Here is a 22738-nt window from a genome sequence, read left to right on the forward strand (position 1 = left end):
AAAGACAACAAGGAAAAAAAAAAGGAGGGGGGGCAGGCACCGATGAAGAAGGAAAAAGAAGAGCTTCACAATAGCATTCTTAAACATGCATGGTGGCCATAGGACACAAAAGTAGATGGAAATACAGGACACTATCGATCAAAAAGTAATAGATGTATACGGGTTAGCAGAAACACATCTAAGACACGAGGAGACGCCACCTCCACATGACTACATACACTGGGAAGGATGCAATAGATCAAATGGAGAAAGGCAAGGGATAGGAGTGGGAGTGCTTACAATACACAACACGGAATGGAATCGGACCAAGCCAGAATGTAGGGAGCATATATGGATGAAAGGCCCCATTGGGAAAACGTCAGTATACCTAGCGGTGGTATACCTATGGACTGGCCAGGCCTCTCGTGAGCAAAATGAAGAAATCCTAAAATGTGTAGGGCATGACCTCACAGAGCTGAGGACCAAGGGTGAAATAATGCTAATAGGAGACTTCAACGCACATACTGAGGAACTGGGTAGGGAAACAGACAATCAGGGTAGAGATCTGAAAAACTTCATAGAACAGCACAACCTGGTTATAGGGAACCTAATGGATAAATGCAGAGGAAAATACACATGGAATACCAGAGGGCTAAGAAGCTGCATCGACTATTGCCTCTTGTCACAACAGCTAGCAAAGAACATAAAGGACATCCACATAGATGAAGAGGGACTATGGCATACCTGCCAACTTGGGAACATCCAAATTAGGGAGATTTCAAAAGTGTGTGTGGGGGGGGGGTTAGGAAAAAGCCGATGTTGGGAGGCTTTTATTTGCACATGTAACAGAAGCTCACGTGAACCCAGCAGGCACATCAGACACAAGTTTTGCAGCAACAGACGTTGCCCTCTCCAAGAAACTATCTGGGTGTCAAGCTGTGATATTGCTATGACACTTTCTCAAAAGAACGTGAAGACACAAAACTATGCCTCTGTTCTCTTTGCGATGCTCAACTGCCCTCGCATTCAATACTACTCATTCAGCACTACCTCAGTAATGTGTCTGAAATTCAAAAGCCCATCTGGATTTCCCAGGAGAGCTTAAACATAATACAGTCAAACTCCTTTACAACGAAACTCAGGGGACAGCAAAAAAAATTCGCCGTAAAGGCATTTTCGTTAAAAAGGATGTCCATTATTGGACCTATAGGGCTCCAGCGGGACCGCAAAAAAATTTGCTGTAGTGGTATTTTTGTTAAAAAGGTGTTCGCTATAACGGAGTTTGACTGTAGTTGTTGAACAAGTTAGTTAACGAGTCATTAAGAAGTAGTTTGCATAATACGTCAGAAGCATCAGCCACAGTTGTACATCGCTGTGGTCAGTTCAGCGCGCGTATCATGAGCTCTTGTGCACGGTTTCCCGTTTCACCGACAACTGTAGTCGACTTAGTTCAAAGCACAATCCTCCTCCGTGTTTCCAACTCCCGACGCTGCAAAGAGTTTTGCATTGTCGGGAGTTGGGAACACGGTGGACGAGGGCTCGCATGGATAACATCGTAGTCCTTGTCTTGCTTTCGGAAAGACTGACCTAGCTAGCACTGTTTGTCTTGGCATTTCAGGTGGTTCTTGTGCTTCCTCGACATAACATGGGTAACAATGTCGGTCCACCCTCCACGCAGAATGCTGATGTCACAGCCGTAAACTGTGCAGAACACATGGTGCCCTTCTTGGACGCGATCAGACGTCCCAATTCATCTGTGTATTGCGTATTGCTTCAGAAACACGTGTAGATACTTGTTTCGCTTAGACTGAGCCGTGATGTGCAATATGCAAGGCAGGAACAGTGCAAAGGCACCTTTGTCGCTCGAAAACATGGAGGAAATGCCCGGAAACTAGAAGTGCTAGAACTAGAACCACGACCAGAACCCTTGAACTCCATAACATAGAGGCTCCGGAAAGAGGCAGCGATGCCGATGGCAATCGGGCTGGTATTGGATTGACATTTATGTCTGTGTGACCAGAGAAAAAGCAGGCGTTTGAGATATAGAGGGGGAAATTGCATTTTCCGGGAGATTTGCTTCTCGGTCGTACAGTCGTACAAACCGGTCTGAATCCGGGAGTCTCCCGGATGAATCGGGAGAGTTGGTAGTTATGCTATGGAGTGTGGGGAGTGACCACAACAGAATTGCAGTATCGTTTGGAGGCAAAGAAAGAAAGATGGCACATTGCATGAGTCCAGCCGTTTCACACGAGCAAGAGGCAGAAGTGGCACAGCGGATAGAGAACCAAGACCTGTCAAATGTAACTTATAAGTGGACAGCAATTTTAACGACTGAATGGGAAACAAAGACGACGAAGCCTCCATCCACCCCCCAGCACTAAGAGACACAAAAAATGGTGGAAGAAAGAGGTAAAGATGAGCATTATGAAAAGGAAAGAAGCGCTAGCCCGCCACAGAAAAGCAGTAAAAGGCCGAGAGGCAGAAACAACAATTGAAATAAAATGGCAAGAGTACCGAAACTGCAAACAAGAGACGGCAGACTTGATTCAACGCAAAATCAGACAGGTGGACGCACACTTCATCAACTCCCTAAAAACCTCAGGAAAAAAGGCACCAGCATAATTCTGGAGGTACATTAAATCATTGACACAGAAAACCCAACCGCGAAGGGAGTGCCAGCACGACAAGTACATCGAAATTGAAGTGCAGAACCTCCAAAAATGGATGATCCAACAAATGTCAAATGACACAGAGCAGGAACTGATGACTGAGGGAGAGATAGGAAGCATGGGGAACTGGGAAGCTATCATAGAAGAGGAGCTCAACTATACACTTAACAAGCTAGACGCCTCCAGCAGCCGAGGCCCTGACGGAGTATCCCCTAGAATGCTGAAAGAATTAGGACCAAAAGGAAGAAAATGCCTCCTGGGACTTTTGAATGAAGTGATTAATACAAGACAAATACTGCAGGAATGGAAACAGTCACACATTACTATGATATATAAGGGAAAGGGGCCCCAAGAAGATTTTAATAACTATCGACGTATAACAGTAACCTCTGCAGTCTATAGAACCTTTGCCAGAATAATCACCAATAGGCTGGAAGATCAAATTGAAGAACAAGAACTATTCGGGGAAATGCAAAATGGTTTTCGTAAGGAACGTAGGCTTGAAGTCAATCTATTTGTACTTGCACAACTCCTGGACATTAAGAAGAAACAAAAACCCCTATGCACATGGGGATCCTGGACATCAGAAAGCCGTATGACAGTGTACAGCATAACAAACTCTGGAAGCATAACATCAAGGTCGACATCATAGAGACTGTACAAGCACTATACAAGGACACCACAGCAATAGCAAAGTGGAAAGGAAAACGCACAAGTGGAATCCACATCAGGAAAGGACTAAGGCAGGGATGCCCAATGTCACCCATACTTTTCAATATATACATCGCAGAGCTAGAAGAAGGCCTCGTAAAATCTGGTATGGGTGTACACCTAAAACATTGGCAAAATGGAAAGCAGCAACAGCTAACAATCCCAGGACTACTATACGCAGACGACATCCTCCTTTTATCAGAACGGAAAGAGGAACTACAGATAATGCTCAACCACTGTGGGGAATTCGCATCAGAAAGAGGGCTCAAGTTTAACACCACAAAATCTGCAATCGTGCACCTGAACACGCTCCCGGAGGACACAGAATTTACGATCCAACTATCCATCATACCCCGACAAGACATGTACACCTATCTAGGGGTTATCATAGAGGGAATGCAAACTGGGCACACAAAATATGAGGAAAAGATACGAGCAAAGGTGCAGGGAGCATTGGGATACCTAAATAGAGTGGCACTATGGAGCTACAACTATACGCAAGCAGTGGGAGAGCTGTGGAAAATGGTGGTAGTCCCGGGACTGACATTTGCCAATGGAGTCATATGTTTCTCTGCTGCCACGAGAGAGTTCCTGGAACGTAAACAAAGGAAATAGGTCGTATGGCCCTTAGAGGACACAAACGCACACCCAACGAGGCAGTGATAGGCGATCTGGGACTCTCTTCCTTTGAAGCCAGGGAGGCTTTCAGCAAAATCTCCTATGAGAGTAGATTGATTGACATGGCCGACCACAGGTGGGCCGCATATAGTCTACAAGGCCACAATTCTAATGGGAATTTCTACAAAATGGATTCTTCGAATGAGAAAACTTGGACAAAAATACCAGGTGCCCATCATGCTAATAGACCGGACCTCACCAAACCAAAAGGGAATTGCATCAACAAATCCGAGACGTGGAAACAGAAAACTGGAAACAACTGATGGAAAACAAATCTGCGTTACACGTATACAGAGAGGGGAAAACAAGCATAGAAAGTGTTGTGCAGCTATACGACAATTCTATAGAGAGAGGTCTGCTGTTCGAGGCGAGGAGCGGAATGCTGCGGACGAGAGAGCTCAGAAGCAAATATAAGCAACTTGATCAAAGCTGTCAACTGTGCGAGAGTGGACAAACCGAATCTACAGCTCATGTAATGCTCTAGGGGCCCACAGGTCATGCTCACTACAAGAAGCCCTGGGGTTCCGGGAGGATAAGAGATCAGATGTAGAACTCCGAATAACTACAAAACAAAACAAAGGACTACAAAAAACAAAGAGCAAGAGAAAGAGCAAAGGAGAGGGAAATTACAACCCAGGGCGCCGACGACAAAGAAGCAGACGACGGAATAAACCGACCGGAAAAGATAGAGGACGAAGAGGAGCGCCGCCTGGAGGCAGGAGACGCAGGCGCAACGTACCTCGGCCAACACGGACAGAATGAAAACAACGTGGAAATTATCGACGGACCAAAAACAGCAAAAATAGCACCGAAGAACACATTAGAGATAAACGCAAGAAAGCGTTTAAAGCTGTTACTGGCATGTCCGCACACTATGTAAAGTGCTGCTGGACCCTCAATACAAAGAGGCCCACCAGGGGTGCCCCTACATTCCATCCATCCATCCATAGTGATGGCGATGGGTACTTTCTCAGTTCACTTTGCGGCTGTTTACCAGCGCTACCACTCGAACAGTCTTGTCAGGTTCGCGCAACTTCGCTCCGTGGCCCAAGAGCAAATGTCGGGAGCGCCGAATTATCCGTAATCTCTTCAAATGCTTCTGAATTAGCGAGCGTCCATTCCTATAGTATTATATGCATGATTGCTGGGACCGCACAGGCAGTCCCAATTAGGTATCCGAATTTCTGAATTATCGGGCGGCAAGTTAACGAGGTTTTACTGTAGTGACAATCTGGGTACATCCGAGCAGGGCTGGCTCCGACTCACAGAGTGCATGTTCCCCACAAATAAATATGTGTCTTAGCAGCCTATTTGAGAATCTGTCACATCATTCGCAAGCATACATATTTTCGGTAATATATAATCAACTTGAAATTCGTGAAATATATTGCAATAGAAATACATTTACAGTATTCGAGAAAATAAAAAAAAAAACTTCAGAACTACAACTATAATATCACTGCTCACCCTGGGCATCATAGGTGGAGGATGTGTATTAGATAAGGTAGGACAAACCATAAAATTTGTGATGTTTATGAATTAAGAGTACAGGTATTTTACATGGTACTGCCAACTAATGCTCATGAGAGCTACCCATCTTATTCCCACTATCTTATTCTTATCCCACACCACTTGACATATAAAGCACACTTGAAAGTACAAATTCACATCTCCAGTACACACTAATACACCATTTGCTTGCTCTAGAATGTTCTCACCATTTTCTGTCTTCGAGAAGATAGCAGCCTTGATATCACGATCCAGTGCTTGACAGGTCTGACCAAGAGCATGGTCAGGAAATTTTAACTTAAATGCCTGTAGGCACTCGAGCGCTTCTTTTGTCCACCGTAACTCGTACAAACAGCGGGCGAGTCGCAGGTGGGCCTTCACGTAGTCTTGCTCCAACTGAAGAGACACGTGGCAATCGCGTAACGCAGCATACATATCGCCATCCCTAGAAGGTAGGGCAACAGTTAATGTCTAGATCTGTAGAATAGCGTCCTCTTCAAGCAAGATTGTGTCACTGCAATAAGGCTTCCAATTCACTGACAAAACACACATGCACTTTCTGCACACAGCCACACTCTGTGCTACAAGAACAAAAAACAATTTAAGGACTCAAGCACAAGAGGAAGTAGTAGATGGGACAATGATGGACCTACAGCTGACTTTTATTTTCATAAAACTACTTCCACAGAGTGTGCCGTGCATGTGGCAGCCTCAAGAAGTGGCAAAAGAGAAGCTGACCTACACTAGTTGAACATGTTCCTAACTATCCTTATCTAAAAACAGAACTGTGATGTTTTGGAAGAAGAGGATCATGTGTCATGCCAATTAAGTGGGCTGAGGGACATGCACAGAAAGGACCAAGTGGCACTCTTTAGAGATCGGGAACAGGAGCAGTTTCTGGAGCTTGAAGTATGAAGCTTAGTATGAAGGCCACAATGCAACAAATTGGCGACAAATGCTGACGGGATTGGAAGCACAGACTGTGCTAGGAGAAGTCAATGGAACAACATCAGTGACGGAGACTATGAGCACCCTAGGGAAATCGAACTGTTCAAGACAGCATCCGGAGGTTGAAACACTTAAGCTGAACAAGTGGAACATTTCTTCACCGGCAATGCTGTCACGGATGAAAGGAAGGTCGCTGCAATTTTAAGTATCAGAGGTGGAAAGGCTTATTGTTTTCTCAAGAGTGTGGCAGTGCCAGACTCGCCATCAAGTAAGTCTTATACTCAGCTAGTGAACATGCTTAGGGATCATTTGTCACCAAAGCTTTTAGACACTGCGTTTCTGTTTTCACAAGAGGAATGAGAATGACGAAGAGACTGCTCTGTAGTTCACAGCCAATATCAAGGGATTTGCCAAAACATGCAAATTTGGGAACTACTTGAGCAAAACCTTACAAAACAGGTTGATGTGTGGGTACGATAGAAGTGACTGGCAGATTCGATTGTACTGAAATTGACCGTTCCACCATTGTTGCGAGACCTGGACAGCTATTTTTTTACATCAGTTAGTGTCTCAGCCTTTTCAGTTAGGCCCGTTCGGGAGCCCACTCTACAGCATGGAGTGCAGATTATATTGGCACATGGAATTTGTAAGCATGTCCTACTGATGTAGGTTATGCCTCACATGAAGTGAACCGGAACATAATGCTCTTGATCAACCAGGAAAAGCAACTTATCCTTTTTATATCACACAGACAATTCATTAAAAAAAATGAACGAAACAGTTCCTCACCATAGTCGCTTCATGTAGGCTGCTGCCCTGTTACAGTACAGAACGGGTGAATCAGGCACAATGTGTATGGCCTCGTTGTACAGGTTAATAGCCAGTGTGTACTGCTGTTGGCCAAACTTGTCATTGGCCCTGCACTTTATTTCTTCAACACGTGGTGGCAAAGGCTTCACATTAGCAGGCCTATAAGAATATTAATAGAAAAAGTAATCTGATGTCGTTCAACTCGACAACATCAATTTTTATTACATGTGAAACTCAAATGAAACAAAATCACAGGTACCCATCAGGTTTGCAATTGAACACATGCAGACAACACTTCATAGAGGAATAATAATGAGAGCTCCAAGTTATGCAGAATATTGAGGCTTTTCATGGAATTTTTCCAAAACTAAACAGTAGAGTTGTGCAAATATTAGAAATTTTGAATAGGAATCAAACAATCCCGATATTCGACTTGTGTCCGTATTTAAAAAAATTTGATATTATAACCTTTCAAACATTCGATTTTTTTCAGATACCACACCAGCTTACTACCAAGCTACTGCGGGTTGCGCGCTTGAATTTGTACGTTGTAGTAACAGACGCGGTGTGACGCAAATGAATTGTGCAACAGCGACAAAGCGACATGCGGTGCTTTCGATGTTGTTAGTAAATCGTCTGCGAATGTGTCGCTACACATTCACTAACCTAAACCAGAACTAGTATACAGTTGTGTACAGCCTCCATTAAAGTCCGTCCTAGTGAAATACGAAATGTGAATCCGCGATACGCTTCATGCACTCTAAGCACAGTCGTGGCTTCATTTGATTGCCAACGTACTCTGAACATTTGTGTGGTTAAATTCTGGTTAACTCTGTTAAATTCTGGCTAAATATCGAAATTTTGTTGGTGTTCAGCTGAACACCGCAGTTCACTGTCCCGCTACATGCACAGCCAAAGCCTGCATCTCGAACACATTTTCTCAGTTTCAATTTGTGGTAGTTGCCTTTTGCTTTGCTATACTTTGAAGCTTGGACAAGTCATCAGTGATATACGTATTTATTTATTTATTTATGATAGTACCTCAAGTATGATAGTATGATAGTATGATAGTATGGGCGTTACATGAGGGGGGAACAAATGTATACAAAACATAACGGAAATGCAAAACATCATAGACACATGACATCATAGCTAATAGCATATAATCGAATCATGGATGTGTGTGATGACAGTGATAATCGAGGAGTGGGATGTGATGATATTTCGACAAAGTTTCTCCAACACTGGCATTGTGCGACCGCTTGTTAAACATACCAACTAGGATTACTATAACGCTGCAGCATCATTTCAAACTGCACTCAAAGTTGTTACAGATGATAGCAAGACGTATCGGTTTTAGACGAAATGAAAGAAGCGCTGAACACAAACGTCACGGAAATGATTGCACGTAATAAGCACAACCATATGGCATTCTGTCGAAGGCTTTGAATGAGGCTGTTCCAAACTATGCATGACCACCAGGGCAAATGGTATCACACTTGAAAGCACAATGAGACCGTGCAGTTTCCCAACAACACAGCAAATTGATCGGCTGTTTACTGAATTTAATTTTCGTACGGATTGCTTTTTTTTTCCATACGATCGGCGAATGGAGCCAGTTACAATCATCTGTGATAAGCTGTTCAAGTGTTGATGCCTTCATGTTAGCTTTAGATTGTTTTCTTCAGTAGACAATTTTCTTTCCCAGTTCTACCACTCCTATTGTAGGCCTTGTGCTAATAGTAGTATGTCGTAAATAAAATTGTGGAAGGCATTGCCAGTGCAAGAAGAGAGTCTTGCTACCTTCATTATCCTTCTTGATAACCTGTGAGATTTAGATGTGCTCATCAGTAAACTGTCCCACATCCTGAACATGTCATTCTGTATGTCTGCTTGACAAGCTCTTACTATGCCAATGCAGCTGTTCAGTGTCCATGAAGTGTTTTCAAAGTGCAAGTTGTATCTTACTGTTTTCACTTTGTCTCATGAGAAAACATTGTTTAATTGTAAAAGTAATTTGACTGTACATGTGCACATAAGCATGTATGCCTTGTGTGAAGTCAATACATTAATACATGTTCCTTGTTAGCCCGTTTCATGTGCGTGTCGTGGGGCATGTTTCTGAGGATCAGTAGCACACAACTGTGACTTGTTAACTTCAAAACGTGTAACTCGAGTACAGCTCTGTTCATCATTATAGTAACCCTTGATACAGTCAAACCTCGATATAACGAAATGCTATACGACAAAATTCGCGGTACAGCAAATAAACTTGCATTCCCTGCCACAATTGGCTGCCATATTTCATCAGGCTCGACACAACGAAATATCCGGTACAACAAAAGAAATTGTGTTCCCTGTGAGTTTCGTTATACATAACGGTTCACCTGTATTTGCAGAACTGTATGTACTCTGGTGCATACCACCAGGAAGTCATTCAGTTCAGATAAGACATCAAATAATTATGCAAAACACACAAAACGACTATCCTTGACTTTGCTGACCAAGAGCGAGGGCGGCTCCGCTTCCAAAATGCGCGCCAATAGGAGGACTCTGAAGGCGGAGCGCTGCGGCATTTTCTGCTCTTGCCTAACAGATGGCGCACCGGTAGCGCTCGGCTTGGGATATGTGAGCCGCTGTCATCTGCTTCTTCCGGTAGAGCTACGATCTCGAAGCTGACCCGCAGCCTCTGCTCTCGCAACATTGGCGCTCGGTAAGGGCACGTGTGGTCACGGTAACCTAAATTTCGATGACGCGGCGATACTGCGTAGTTTTGACGATTATGCTTTATGGATGCGTCATTACCAAATTTTTGGCCAGTTCAACGTTTCGCTCCGCTCTTATACGTGAACATTGCCTCAGCTCACGAAAAAGGAAAGGAATGTTGCTGCTTTTGTTCTACTTCTCACACTGAAATAAATCATTTAAAATAATTGTACTGTGTGTGTGTCTTTTTCTTTCTTTTTGTAAGTAGCTACGGAATAAAATAATTGCACTGTGTGTGTGTGTGTGTTTCGTTTTTGTAAGTAGTTACGGAAGTATGTAAAAAGGAAATAAATGTTGCTGCTTGTTCTAATCCTCGCACAGAAATAAATCATTTGAAATAACTGTACTGTGAGTTTCTTCCTTTTTTTTTCCTTTCTGTAAGTAGTTACGGGAGAAAATAATTCTACTGCGTGTGTGTGTCTTTTTTTTTGCTTTCTTTCTTTTTGAAAGTAGTTACGGAAGGTGTTCGCCCGTTTGGTCGAACGCCGCTTGGTCGAAAGCCGGATGATCGACGCCGTTTGATCGAAAGACGTTTATTCGAAGGGTAATTCCCACTCGAATCAGAGGCAGACAAAAGAGGGGAAAAAATTCACGCAGCAGTGGCGGGTTCCGAAAAAAATGGTCCCGCATCCAGAGTTTCTCTTGCTTGCGACATAAGAAGTGGAAAGAGAGGCTCGCATTGGTCACTCAGTCGTCAAAACAACAACTAAATTAGCTAAATGGTACTTAATTAAGTATCTTTGCTTGAACTGATTACTGTAGGATTACTGAACTACTGTAGGACGAAAACAGGATTGGGTCCTTTAACACAGACAACAGCGTTCCCGTCAGGGTCGAATTAACGGAAGTTTACTGTATTTTCTTCCGTAACTACTTACAAAAACGAAAAAAAAAAGAAACACACAGTACAATTATTTCAAATGAGTTATTTCAGTGTGAGAACAAGCAGCAACATTTCTTTCCTTTTTGCATACTTCCGTACTTACAAAAATGAAACACACACACACACACACACGCAGTACAATTATTTTCTTCCGTAACTACTTACAAAAAGAAAAAAAAAAGAAACACCCAGTACAGTTATTTGAAATGATTTATTACTGTGCGAGGAGTAGAACAAGCCGCAACATTTCTTTCCTTTTTACATATTTCCATAACTACTTACAAAAACAAAAAAAAGACACACACAGTACAATTATTTCAAATGATTTATTTCAGTCTGAGGAGTAGAACAAGCAGCAACATTTCTCTCCTTTTTGCGTACTTACGAAAACGAAACACACACACACAGTGCAATTATTTTGTTCCGTAGCTAGATACTTACAAAAAGAAAGAAAAAGACACACACACAATACAATTAGTTTAAATTAGGGGTGTGCGAATATTCGAATTCTCGAATCGAATCTAATATCAAACGCTCGAACTATTCGATTCGCGAACCGAATATCCAGTATTCGATTTTTCGAATATTCGACTATTCCACGAATATGAACGACACAACCCGAAAGTGGGCTTCACCTGATGCTTCCGTGTATTAGGTGAAGCCTCCTTTACGAAATTGCCCTTGCTGCAGAACCAACACAGGCTGGACGGTGTTTAGTTTAAGATAACGTTATCCAAAGTTAGTTTTGTAGACATTTCATGTGGAAGGGAGGCGCCCCTCCCACATGCAGTTTAGCAGTGCCGACGAGGGACTTTGATTTGATGTCTGTGAGGTTGCCTTTAAAAGGTTAGGACTCTTGAATAATGACTACAGCCCACGAACAAGAAGGGTGTCTTAAAGATGTCCTTTACATCTAAAATTTCAGTAGTGGAACTTCCTAGGACGAGTGCAAAGAAACTAAAGGGTGTTCATGGCAAAACTGAGGCAGGCTGCCAATTCGTTTGTTTCACAAATGGCCTGTGGTTGTCTGAAACAATTACAGCCTCATCCGTATAACATGCTACTGCCTGACATAAAATTTTGAAATGAAGGTAACCACTCCAGTAAGTGTAGGCTCACCTGAAAAGCAGGAAGCACTCTCATGTAAAATTAAAGAGTAGGGGCTTTAAACAGAAGAATTGCATGTCTCTCTCGTGACAGTTAATGCCAGAAAAATTACACTAAAGCCATGGGCTACAAAATGGAAACTTTTAGTGCGAAAGTCACATATTGCAAATTTTGCACAAATATTCGATATTCGATTCGGTATTCGGAATTTTTTCCCCCATTCGATTCGATATTCGATTCGACTTGAAATATTCGGATTCGCACACCCCTAGTTGAAATGATTTATTTCAGTGCGAGGAGTAGAACAAAAGCAGCAACATTCCTTTCCTGTTTCATGAGCTGAGGCAATGTTCACGCATAGAGCCGGAAGTTTTCGGGAAATATTTATTTCTAAATTCAGGGGGTAAAAATCAGGTAAATAAACATGTGCACTAAATTCATGCGAATTCGGGTGAAAAAAACTTCCAGTACACTAAATTTGGGGAGAAATCGGGATCTATTACAAAAGAACTGTACTGGTTTGGTACAAACGGTGATGTATTATGAGTTATTGCATTCCTACAGACGTCCCAGTAAAGGCAATTTGCCGGGTAAAAATCGGGTTTCACCCTAAAGTGCCAACCTTCAATTCGGGGTGCAAATTCGGGGAAGAATCGGGTAAAACCCTAAAACTTCAGGCTCTATTCACGCATAAGAGTGGAGCGAAATGTCGAACTGGCCAAAAATTTGGTAGTGACACATCCATAAAGCATAATCGTCAAAACTACGCAGTATCGCCGCATCATCGGAATTTAGGTTACTGCGACAACACATGCCCTTACCGAGGGCCAATGTTGCGAGAGCAGAGGCTGCAGGTCAGGTTCAAGGTCGTAGCTCTACCGGAAGAAGCAAACGACAGCGGCTCACATATACCGAGCCGAGCGCTACCAGTGCGCCATATGTTCGGCAAGAGCAGAGGCCGCAGCGCTCCGCCTTCCGAGTCCTCCTATTGGCGTGCATTTTGGAGGCGGAGCCTCCCTCGCTCTTGGTCAGCAAAGTCAAGGGTAGTCCAAAAAACAACCCTGAAACAAAAGCTTGAACTTGGCTGTAAGACATGCTGTTTGTGGTACACCTTTCACATCAGCAAGGCTGCAAAAACAAAGCGGATTGCTCACTTCTGTTTGAGTATACATTTGAAACTAGAGGCATAGAGGAGAAGCAATGCTGCAGTTGACAACCAATGAGGAGGACACTATGAATATGAGGAGGAGAGGGAGAGCGATCATTAGCCATGTGATTGAATTTTGTCAACCAACGCGCTTGGGGTTGTCAGTCTCAAATTTGACCAGCAATGGCCCGACCGGTGAGATGCGAGACCTACACGTGCAGGTTAAAGCTCATGGCAATCAGCCATACTGAGCAACATGGAGGCCGTGACACTTCACAGTGTTTTGCAGTCAACCAAGTATAGGTGCGCTACAGGTCAAAACAGGAAGAGAGCCTTGTGTCTGCAAAGAAGACCCGCATATTTTTCGGGGAAAAAAAACTATGGTCTATACGCAAGTAAATATGGTATGCCACATATCTTGTGCATTTATCCAGGCGAAACAAGTGGGAAGAGAGAAACTTTCTATTAGCTCAGCAAATCTGGATCAGCCACAGTGCGATAATGTCAATATCCGACGAATAGTAGCAATTAAAACATTAATAGTAGAGGTGTGCGAATACTGAAATTTTCAAATAAGAATCGAATACAAATATATACAAAATAGTCCTTCGAATATCGAATTGAACACCTGTGTTGGCATTGTAAAGTGCTGGAGAAACAGACAGAATGGAAGTAAAGAGCAATGACATGTTCAGAATGTGGGATGGTTTAGTGATGAGCATTAAGGAAAATGAAGGTGGCAAGTGGTCTCTTCTTGCATTGACAATGCCTTCCACATTTGTCGTGAAGGCGAGAAACTGCATGGTTTCACTGCTCTCACGCGTGACGTCACACGTGAGACCATCGTTACTGACGGTAATGCATAGTTTGGAACGGCCTCGTGCATTATAGCGCAGTAAAACTGCGATCCTCGACGATGTTGTATGGCTGTATCACACGTGATTGTTTCTGGGACGTTGGTGTTCAGCGCTCCTTTCATTTCACGCGTATTCTCATTTCATTTCGTAGCATCAACAGCGATGCCAAGAAGAGCTGACAGCAACATTCAGCGCTGTGTGACGAGAGTGCTGGACACCATCAGAAAAGACGACTTCGCCCGCAGTTTCCAGGACATGTACAATAGTTTTCAACAGCGCATTGCGATGAACGTGGAGTATTTTGAAGGCTAGTAAGGCGACTGTCGTGAATACACACACCTTTCTGTTCTGGCCTCCTTCACCTTTCCGCCTCCTTCAACTTTATTGTCAAAGGTTGTACAGGGTTAGCCAAGATAAACAAAGGTTTGTAACGGAGATAAAGCAAATAGAAACAGTGCCGGGAAGATAAAGTACATGTTAGAGGACATATTATACCCCAAAATTTTATGTTGATACTGCCACTTGGTCCGTTTCTCTGCGGATAAATAGTGAAAATAGAAAAAGTGCCGCTGCCTAACATTTCCAATCGGCTATACCTGTGTTTGAGCTCCTTCTGTCAGATGGCGAAACGGTCGAACGCGGCATTGCAGACAACATCAAAACCATGTTAACAAGTGGAACAGAATGCAGAGGACTATTGTGCGAAGTTGTCTGCAACGCAGCGTTCGGCCATGTGGCCATCTGACGGAAGGAGCTGAAACACAGGTATAGCCGATTGGAGATGTTAGGCAGCTGCGTTTTTTTAATTATCACGATTTATCCACAGAGAGACGGATCAAGCGGTGGTATAGACATAAAATTTTGGGGCACAATACGTCCTCTAACATGTACTTTAGCTTCCCGACACTGTTTCTATTCGTTTCATCTTCGTTACAAACCCTGAAGTATATCTTGGCAAACCCCGTATAATGCTAAACAAAATAAATGCCTATTTTTGAGCACAAAGAGGCACCAGAAACATCTTAGGACTCGATGAAAGATGAAAGTCACTGAAAACGTTAGGCAGCTGTTAACATCAGTTCTCTCATGATCTTAGAACTCCTTTTGTGACCTTGAATTACCTACTAAACTCCAGTTTGTCATGAAAGGTTTCATAAATTCAATCTTACATACTTTTCAATAGGTCAAAGCATCCCAAGGCTGCCAGTATGAGCCCAGCTTTGGACACAAGCAAGCTGAGGACATAGTACACGATACAGTGTCCAAGTAGATACAATGAATACAGGTGAATACAGTGGATTCAAATGGATACAAGTGGATATAGTGGATACAGAGTGTCACATGCTGAGCTTTCAGTGTATGATAGAGGCCCTTGCATGAGCAAAACTAATTCACAGACTAACAATCCAGCCCGTTAATGATATTCACAACTCCAATATTACAATCAACTTGCTGGTTCCCATCAGCTCACCCAGTGAAGAACAAGAAAACGAGACACCAATACAGTTGAACCTCTATATAACGAATTTGTAAATGCTGGCTCTTTGTTTCGTTAAATCGAGATATTCGTTAAATGGAACACGCCAAGTTAAACAAAGATGGCCGCCGCACTACCAGCGCCGCGCGTACCGCAAAACGTCATTTGTCATAAAACAGGTACTAAGGTAAGAAGGGCACAAAATATCAAGCTTTATTCATTACATAACGCTAGGTAACGCGTAATTTGTGCACAATATCGTTTTGAGCATTCATAACCTTCATAACTCCGGATGACCTCGACTGCTTTCTCCTACGCGATCGCGTATCGAAGTTTCTTGGTTGGTTCACTTGCACTCATGACGTCCGGAAAGAACAACCGTACACTGCCGAAAAGAACGAGAAACTGGTACATGTCACGTAGACGTCTGCGCCGATGGAACCTTGAATGGCAGCGGCATCATGCCCATTTTACCACCGTCAGCATCAGCGGCGCGAACAAAAACAAGTAATGAAAAGGCACAAAACCGCAACGTACTGTCGTCTTCATCAACACAAGCAAATTAGACTTCGCGAGATGTCAGCAATGCGTGTTTTCTTGTCCGAAAACAGGTGCGAAGAGACCCTCGCGCCGGTTTCGAAACAGCGTCGGCGCAACGATTACCGGCGGCGGAGACGCACATGTCGGCACGCTCGTGCCTACAGCACGTGACAACCGAAGTAACCAATGAAAACTCGTGTAAGGACAACAGAGAGGGAAGGTTTCTCCTCCTTTTCTTCGTGGTGAAGGGGAAAGACACGCGCAGAAGAGCCCAGAGATTTCGTTAAATAGAGGTGACCAAACGAATGTATTTCGTTAAATCGAATGCAAAAATACATTGGCGTCTATAGGGATGCGTTCGTGCAACGGAAATTTTTCGTTAAACAGAGGATTTCGTTAAATCGACGTTCGTTATTGAGAGGTTCAACTGTATAACAATGGTCTTAAGAGCATTTGCTTGCATATAGCAATCAGAATTCTCCCTGCTGCCCATGAAAATTGAGAAGCGAGATTACATTTTTCCATGGAAAACAAATTAAGGAAGCATTTTAAAAAGCCTTTGCATCCGTGAGTATTAACTTGGGAATGCAGTGTGCTTATCCGCACATACCATAGTTACTCGAATCTAACGCACGTTTTTCTTTATTTTTTTGCGAAAATAAGGGGTGCACAGCTAGAGATGGCGCAGCGCCCGCACTTTGGTCGCATTCATGTGGTGAAAAGCGAAAGCAGGCGTCCTGTGGTTCTCTCAAAGATAGCAATCTCCGTTCCCAGTTTTTTTCGTTCGTAACGTGGCAAAAAGCGAGACCACACGTCCCAAAGTTCTCCCGAAGATAGCGATCAAGACCTGCTCCCCTGCCTCTTTTTTACAATCAGTTACGATGGAGCAATGGTGCGACCACTATGAGGCCACGTTCAAGTGGAAAGTAATTGACTTTGCCGAAGAAAATAGGAATCATGGCGATAAAAACTCTTTCAAGAAATGTTGCATTACGAACGCGCTTAATGGCATGGATGGCAAGATATAACTTCTATAACTGTAAGTTAGCCTCTTTCATGAAGAATTCCCCCGGTGAAGTTCTGCGTTACCTTTCTACATCCAGCTCTCGCCTACACAAAATATGAGTAAATGGTCAGTGCATAGATGACTCAGATGTTATAGCGCATTCTTTTAATGAATATTTTGCCTCATCTTTTGTGAATGACAAATGTGTAACACCTTGTACCGATTATACTAATCTTGATCTCCCTGATATTACGATTACTTTCGAGGGTCTCTTTTCGGCCTTACTAAACTTGGACCCCAAAAAATCACCAGGTGTCGATGAAATTCCAAATCAGTTTTTGATTTGTTACGCTGAGTGGTGTGCTAAGTACTTGCACCTTTTATTTGTCAAGTCCCCGCAGTTCGGCATGGATCCGACTGAGTGGAAATGTGCAAGGGTAGTCCCTATACCTAAATCCGGTACAAACATCGACATTGCTAACTTCTGCCCAATCTCTATACTATGTTCATGCTCTAAAATTCTTGAGCACGTCATAGCCAGTCATATCTCCTCATACTTAGAGGAACGTAACTTTTTCTTCAATAACCAACATGGATTTCGTAGGGGTCTCTCAACCACAACTCAGCTCATTGAATTTGTGCACGACCTAGCAGAAGTGCTCAACAGAAAAAGGCGGGTTGATGTCATTTTTCTAGACTTTTCTAAAGCATTTGATTGTGTTTCGCATACCAAGCTGTTACTTAAACTTCGAAAATTGCTTAATAACGACATTGTTGTTACAAGGAAATTAATAGTGCGGTTGACCAACTTTTGTTAAACTCCTGTCTTTCATCTATCTCACAATGGTGTAACAAATGACAAATGACTTTGAATTCAAGCAAGTGTGCTGTACTAACTATTACACAGAAGAAATCGCCCTTACTGTGGGACTACACTTTGACTGCTGATGTATTATGTAGAGTCTCTGTGTCTAAGTATTTGGGTGTACACATCTCTTCTAACCTGAACTGGAACATACACACAGCTAGCGCAACACAAAAGGCCACAAAGACACTCTGGTCTATCAGGCGTAGCCTGAAGCATGCCTCATTTCTAACCAAACTGACTTCTTACAAAAGCCTTGTCCGACCCATTTTAGAACATGCGTCCTCAGTCTGGGATCCTGGGACACAGTCTAACGCAACTCTGCTCGAGCGTGTACAACATCTGGCACTTTGATTTATATTTAATAAGTATCAACGTAACACATCTGTCATATCCCATTACGCCTTAGCTGATATCGAACCACTAATTGCTCGGCGCTCACGCGACAGGCTTAAACTTCTTTATCTCATGGTCAATGGAAAACTTTGTATTGATATCAACAAATATATCTTGCGTAACGAAAATAAGCCAGTGCGATCCCGGCATAACAGCACGTTTGTTGCCCCTTTTTCTCGAATAAATGCATTCAGGTTTTCTTTTTTTCCGCGCACAATAACAGACTGGAATGCACTAGCGTACGAGATAACAAATGCTTCATCATTACATGCGTTCTCATCAGCCATCGTCCCACAGTAGCTGTAAAGCCCTTCCTCTTTATATGTTCTGGTGCTTGTTCTAGGTTTTCATTACGCTCTATTCTATGTATTACTGTGTTTGAATCTTTTTTGTTGTTGTTGTTTGCTCTTCATTTATACATCCAAAACATTGCAGCCTGTTCCTGCTACGGTTGCCAAAAGGTGATTAGCAGTATATAATAAATAAAGTAAATAAATAATGATGACATGCCGTGGTGCAAAGTGAGTGGTGACTGTGACGATGACTACATGTAATAAATAGGTACTTTTCTTGTTGTTATCTACATTATCACTTGTGTTTACAGCATAATTTTGTACCTCAAGGATGATGCACGTTAGATTCGGGGGCGCGTTAGAATCAAGTTATTTCGCGCTTTGGTACGCACTTTAGATTCCAGTAAATACTGTAACTGATGGGGATTAGATGCACGCATTGCAGAGTGCGCGACTTCGAAGGTGCTCGCGAGAAGTAGAGGAGGTTGCTCCCTCCTGTATAGTTTGCGACAGTATCACTGCTTTCGAAGGGTCACTTCTTGCTCTAAATTTATGCATGCTCTTATAATTTGCGAATTTTTCAATTTGCCAACTTCACGAAAACTTGGGATGTGTGAACGATAAGGGCTTTACAGTAGTGAACGAAACGAACTAATAATGCCAGATAAATGGCAAGTTAATCACCTCAGTGTGTAATTCTTACAAATTTTAGGAGTAGATTTTAATAACTTGTACTACTTACTTCCACCGTTTCACTGAGCTCTTGGGAATCTCTGCTGACGTTGGCAGGACACCTGTTGGCTTTATTCCGTTAGATAGGATGCCATTAGATAGCCCATTTCGGTGCTGGTTGAACCCATTTGCAGGACTGTTTTCTTCCGATAAACCTAGACAAAATGTACTACATTCAGCAAGAGGTCCACAATGCAGATACGTAAGAGTAAGTTCAAATATGTGTGCAGTCAAGCCTCGTTAATATGACACTTGTTCATCTGACACACTCGAGTTGTAACCATTTTGTTCGGCAACCATTTTATCTTCATGTAAATCCTACTCATTAACGTCATGATTCGCTTATCTGACAGTGACCAAGATTTTTGGTACAAACAGGGTATGAACATGTGAATTTTACCCTCTGCATTATGACCACCATGACCACCACCTACAAGTGCCCTGTGGTTTGAAATGGCGCACACTGAAGCCACACGCCGTTTCAATATGAGCCATGATGCTCTTTGTGACACCAGCAAATCACCTACTGCAGTCGTACAGGAGCAATAGAAACACGTGCAGAATGTATCTGCCATTAGCCATGCAGTAGTATCATTGGAAAAGCTGCAGCTTGACAATGTAACTAAGTAGACACTTTTATCAGATGTCTTCCACAAATAGGCTGTAAGATATTCCTCAACAATGTCTCCTATTTTGTAGTTTATAATGACACTGCCTTGTGCTGTGCAGAGTGCATTCTGCTTTCGTTCTTATCATGTGCTGCTCATTAATATAAAAATTCGCTATATGACCAATATCTGTGGGAAACGTCGTGGTCATATTAACAATGTTCAACTCTACACTAATGAGAATAGCCCTGTGTCTCAAAACGCGTAACATCTTCACAATGTGCATTCTAGAGATACAGTACATTCCTTGCCCACTCAAGGATAAAATGCAAATACATTCTTGCACAATCCCTGTACTACTAGGATATTTTAAAGTAACACAATAACAAAAGAAAGGATGACACTGAATGGCAGAAGCAACCGTAAGAAGGCATAGATTGGGACTGTTACAATGCTCTGGGTATTTCGCCAATTTGAGAAAAATATTTCACAAGCCTGACAAGGCTGCTGTGTTATCAAAGGAACATACAATTGATATGCATCGCACACATCTGGCACAATTAAGTTAAAGCTTATTATTTGACAATATGCAGAAATTTCAGCAACCATTTCTAGGGTGAAAATAACTGGCAAAGCCAACATCCACAAGTAATTTTCATTGCACTGACACACAGTGAGTTCATTGAGAGCACTGACACACAGTTCACATAAGACAATCAAGACTAATGCAAAACAATGTGCAAGCAAAGACAAAGAAGCATACACATGTATTGACCCTTTGAAGGGTGGGCAAAAATTACAACTGTGTGCAAAGATGGGTAAGGCTTCATAAACAACGTACATGCCTGATGAATCGTGGAAGATTATTTATCAAATATTCCTATGAATACTCAATAAGCCTTTGATAGTCACAATGCTTACAAAAAACAACTTTATTTTGAGATGATCAATGGGGAGTTTCATCGCCAGGGGCTATGCGCTACCCCAACGCTCATATTTGCACTTTTGTTATGTACAGTCGAGCTCATTTATTATTATCTTCGATATAACGGTAACTCCGATATTATGATCAAATTTCTGGTTCCCGTCAGCTCACCCATTGAAGTACATGTAAACAAGACATCGATATAACGATCGCTGCAAAACAGTTTGCTCGCATATAGCAATCAGAATTATTCCGGCGGCCGGTAAAATGCGTGAAGATCGAAAAGCAAAGTGCACTTTTTCATTGAAAACAAATTACGGTGGCACTTTCAAGAGCCTTAGCCTTTGTGAGCTTAGTAAGTGAGAACGCAATGCGTTTATCCATGCATGACTGCCGGGGATTAGACGTGCGCGTTGCAAGGTGCACGCCTTCAAAAGGGCGGAAGGGGATCGCGAGAAGTAGAGGAGGTTGTTCCCTCTCCACATCGTTCTCTCGTCTTCAAGTTTCTTTTTTTCTGGTTTGCTGCGTGCTGCGATGGTGTCTGCGGTTCCGAGATGTGTTTTGACGAGGAAATATGTGTGGCTCGACCTGAAGCTGCACGTGCTCGACAGATTTTGTACTTGTGCAAAACTTCGTTTACCGTGGCTTCCAAAACGTGTGTTGGCAGACAGCTACGTGTCGCCACCCAAACAAGCATCGACGAATTATCCCTGGGGGAGGTGCATTCTGATGGACCACGTAGTTCCGATAGTGATAATGATGATGACTAGGGCACTGGATGACGAGCAATGGACGAAGTCGTCGATCTCAAAAGGTGCGGAGCCTCACATGGTATTGGCAGGTATGTTGTCCTTGGAAGAGCTTTCGATACAAGTTTGCGTCAATACAGAGCTAGATAAAAGGCTTTTGTGCTCGCAACAAGCGTGCATGTTCAGCGGCGTTCTACTTATGCCGTTCTGCTTCGTTGATGGAATCCCGACCGGCGATTTCGTGAAAGCTCGTGTTTAACGATAACTCTGATATAATGATCAGATTTTGCGTTCCCATCCACATCATTATAAACAGGTTCGACTGTATACCAGAACATGTTTTGTGTTTTTCTACTTCTCTGCAAAGGTTCGCAAAAGTGTGGTACTACTTGGATGCATGGCTATAGGCAGAAGCTACTCAACGCATTTACTCGACGCAACTCGTCTCCTCAACTACATCAATGCAACTCATTTACTCAAAGCATCAATAATGTTAAGAGGCGAATAAGACGGGAGAGACAGGAAGCTTAGCGTGTGGTTTTATGGCAGCCAAGCGAAAGAATGCGGGTGATATGAAAACTCGCGCTAAAGGGCTGATGGCGATGAGCATGGCTATGGTTCTCCCTCACATCTTCCCCCCGGCCGAAGACGAAGCCATCCTGGCTGGAATGTCCTCAGAGGATGAAGGGTGTTTGTAGGGCTTCAGGCGGGATACGTGAGCATTTTCTCGGGAACGGCAACGGCGGTCGGATGGTAAATCAACAGGTTCCACGGAGTAATTAACGTCAGAGTTTTTGGAGAGTATACGGTAGGGACCAAGGTAGCGGCAAATGAGCTTTTCGCAGAGGCCTGGTTTGCGAACGGGTACCCAGAGCCAGACGAGGTCGCCGACGTCGTAGGATACATGTCCGTGACGCTCGTCATAACCCAGCTTGGCAGCGGCCTGCTGACCGAATGTGCGGCACCATGCGAGCTGGCGACACTCCTCAGTTCCTGATGTTGCTTCGGCCAATGTGAGGTTGTGGTCGGTGGAAGGATGATATGGAAAGATGGTGTCAACGTTAGAGACTGGTTCTCTGCTGT

The 22738-nt window shown here is 43.1% G+C and overlaps 1 protein-coding gene across 3 annotated transcripts in view; it reads right to left on the reverse strand.

Moving 5' to 3' along the window:
• LOC135388514 (WD and tetratricopeptide repeats protein 1-like) overlaps positions 1-22738 on the reverse strand; it is a 102974-nt gene that overhangs the window by 31685 nt on the left and 48551 nt on the right. For all 3 annotated transcript variants that reach the window (XM_064618097.1, XM_064618099.1, XM_064618098.1), the window contains exons 10-12: positions 19384-19528; positions 7284-7463; positions 5756-5991 (exon numbers count right to left, since the gene is read on the reverse strand). In XM_064618097.1, coding sequence (XP_064474167.1) covers positions 5756-5991; positions 7284-7463; positions 19384-19528 — 561 coding nt within the window. The remainder of the gene's footprint in view (positions 1-5755; positions 5992-7283; positions 7464-19383; positions 19529-22738) is intronic.

This window comes from Ornithodoros turicata, chromosome 3 (assembly GCF_037126465.1).
Source record: "Ornithodoros turicata isolate Travis chromosome 3, ASM3712646v1, whole genome shotgun sequence".
NCBI lineage: Eukaryota > Metazoa > Arthropoda > Arachnida > Ixodida > Argasidae > Ornithodoros > Ornithodoros turicata.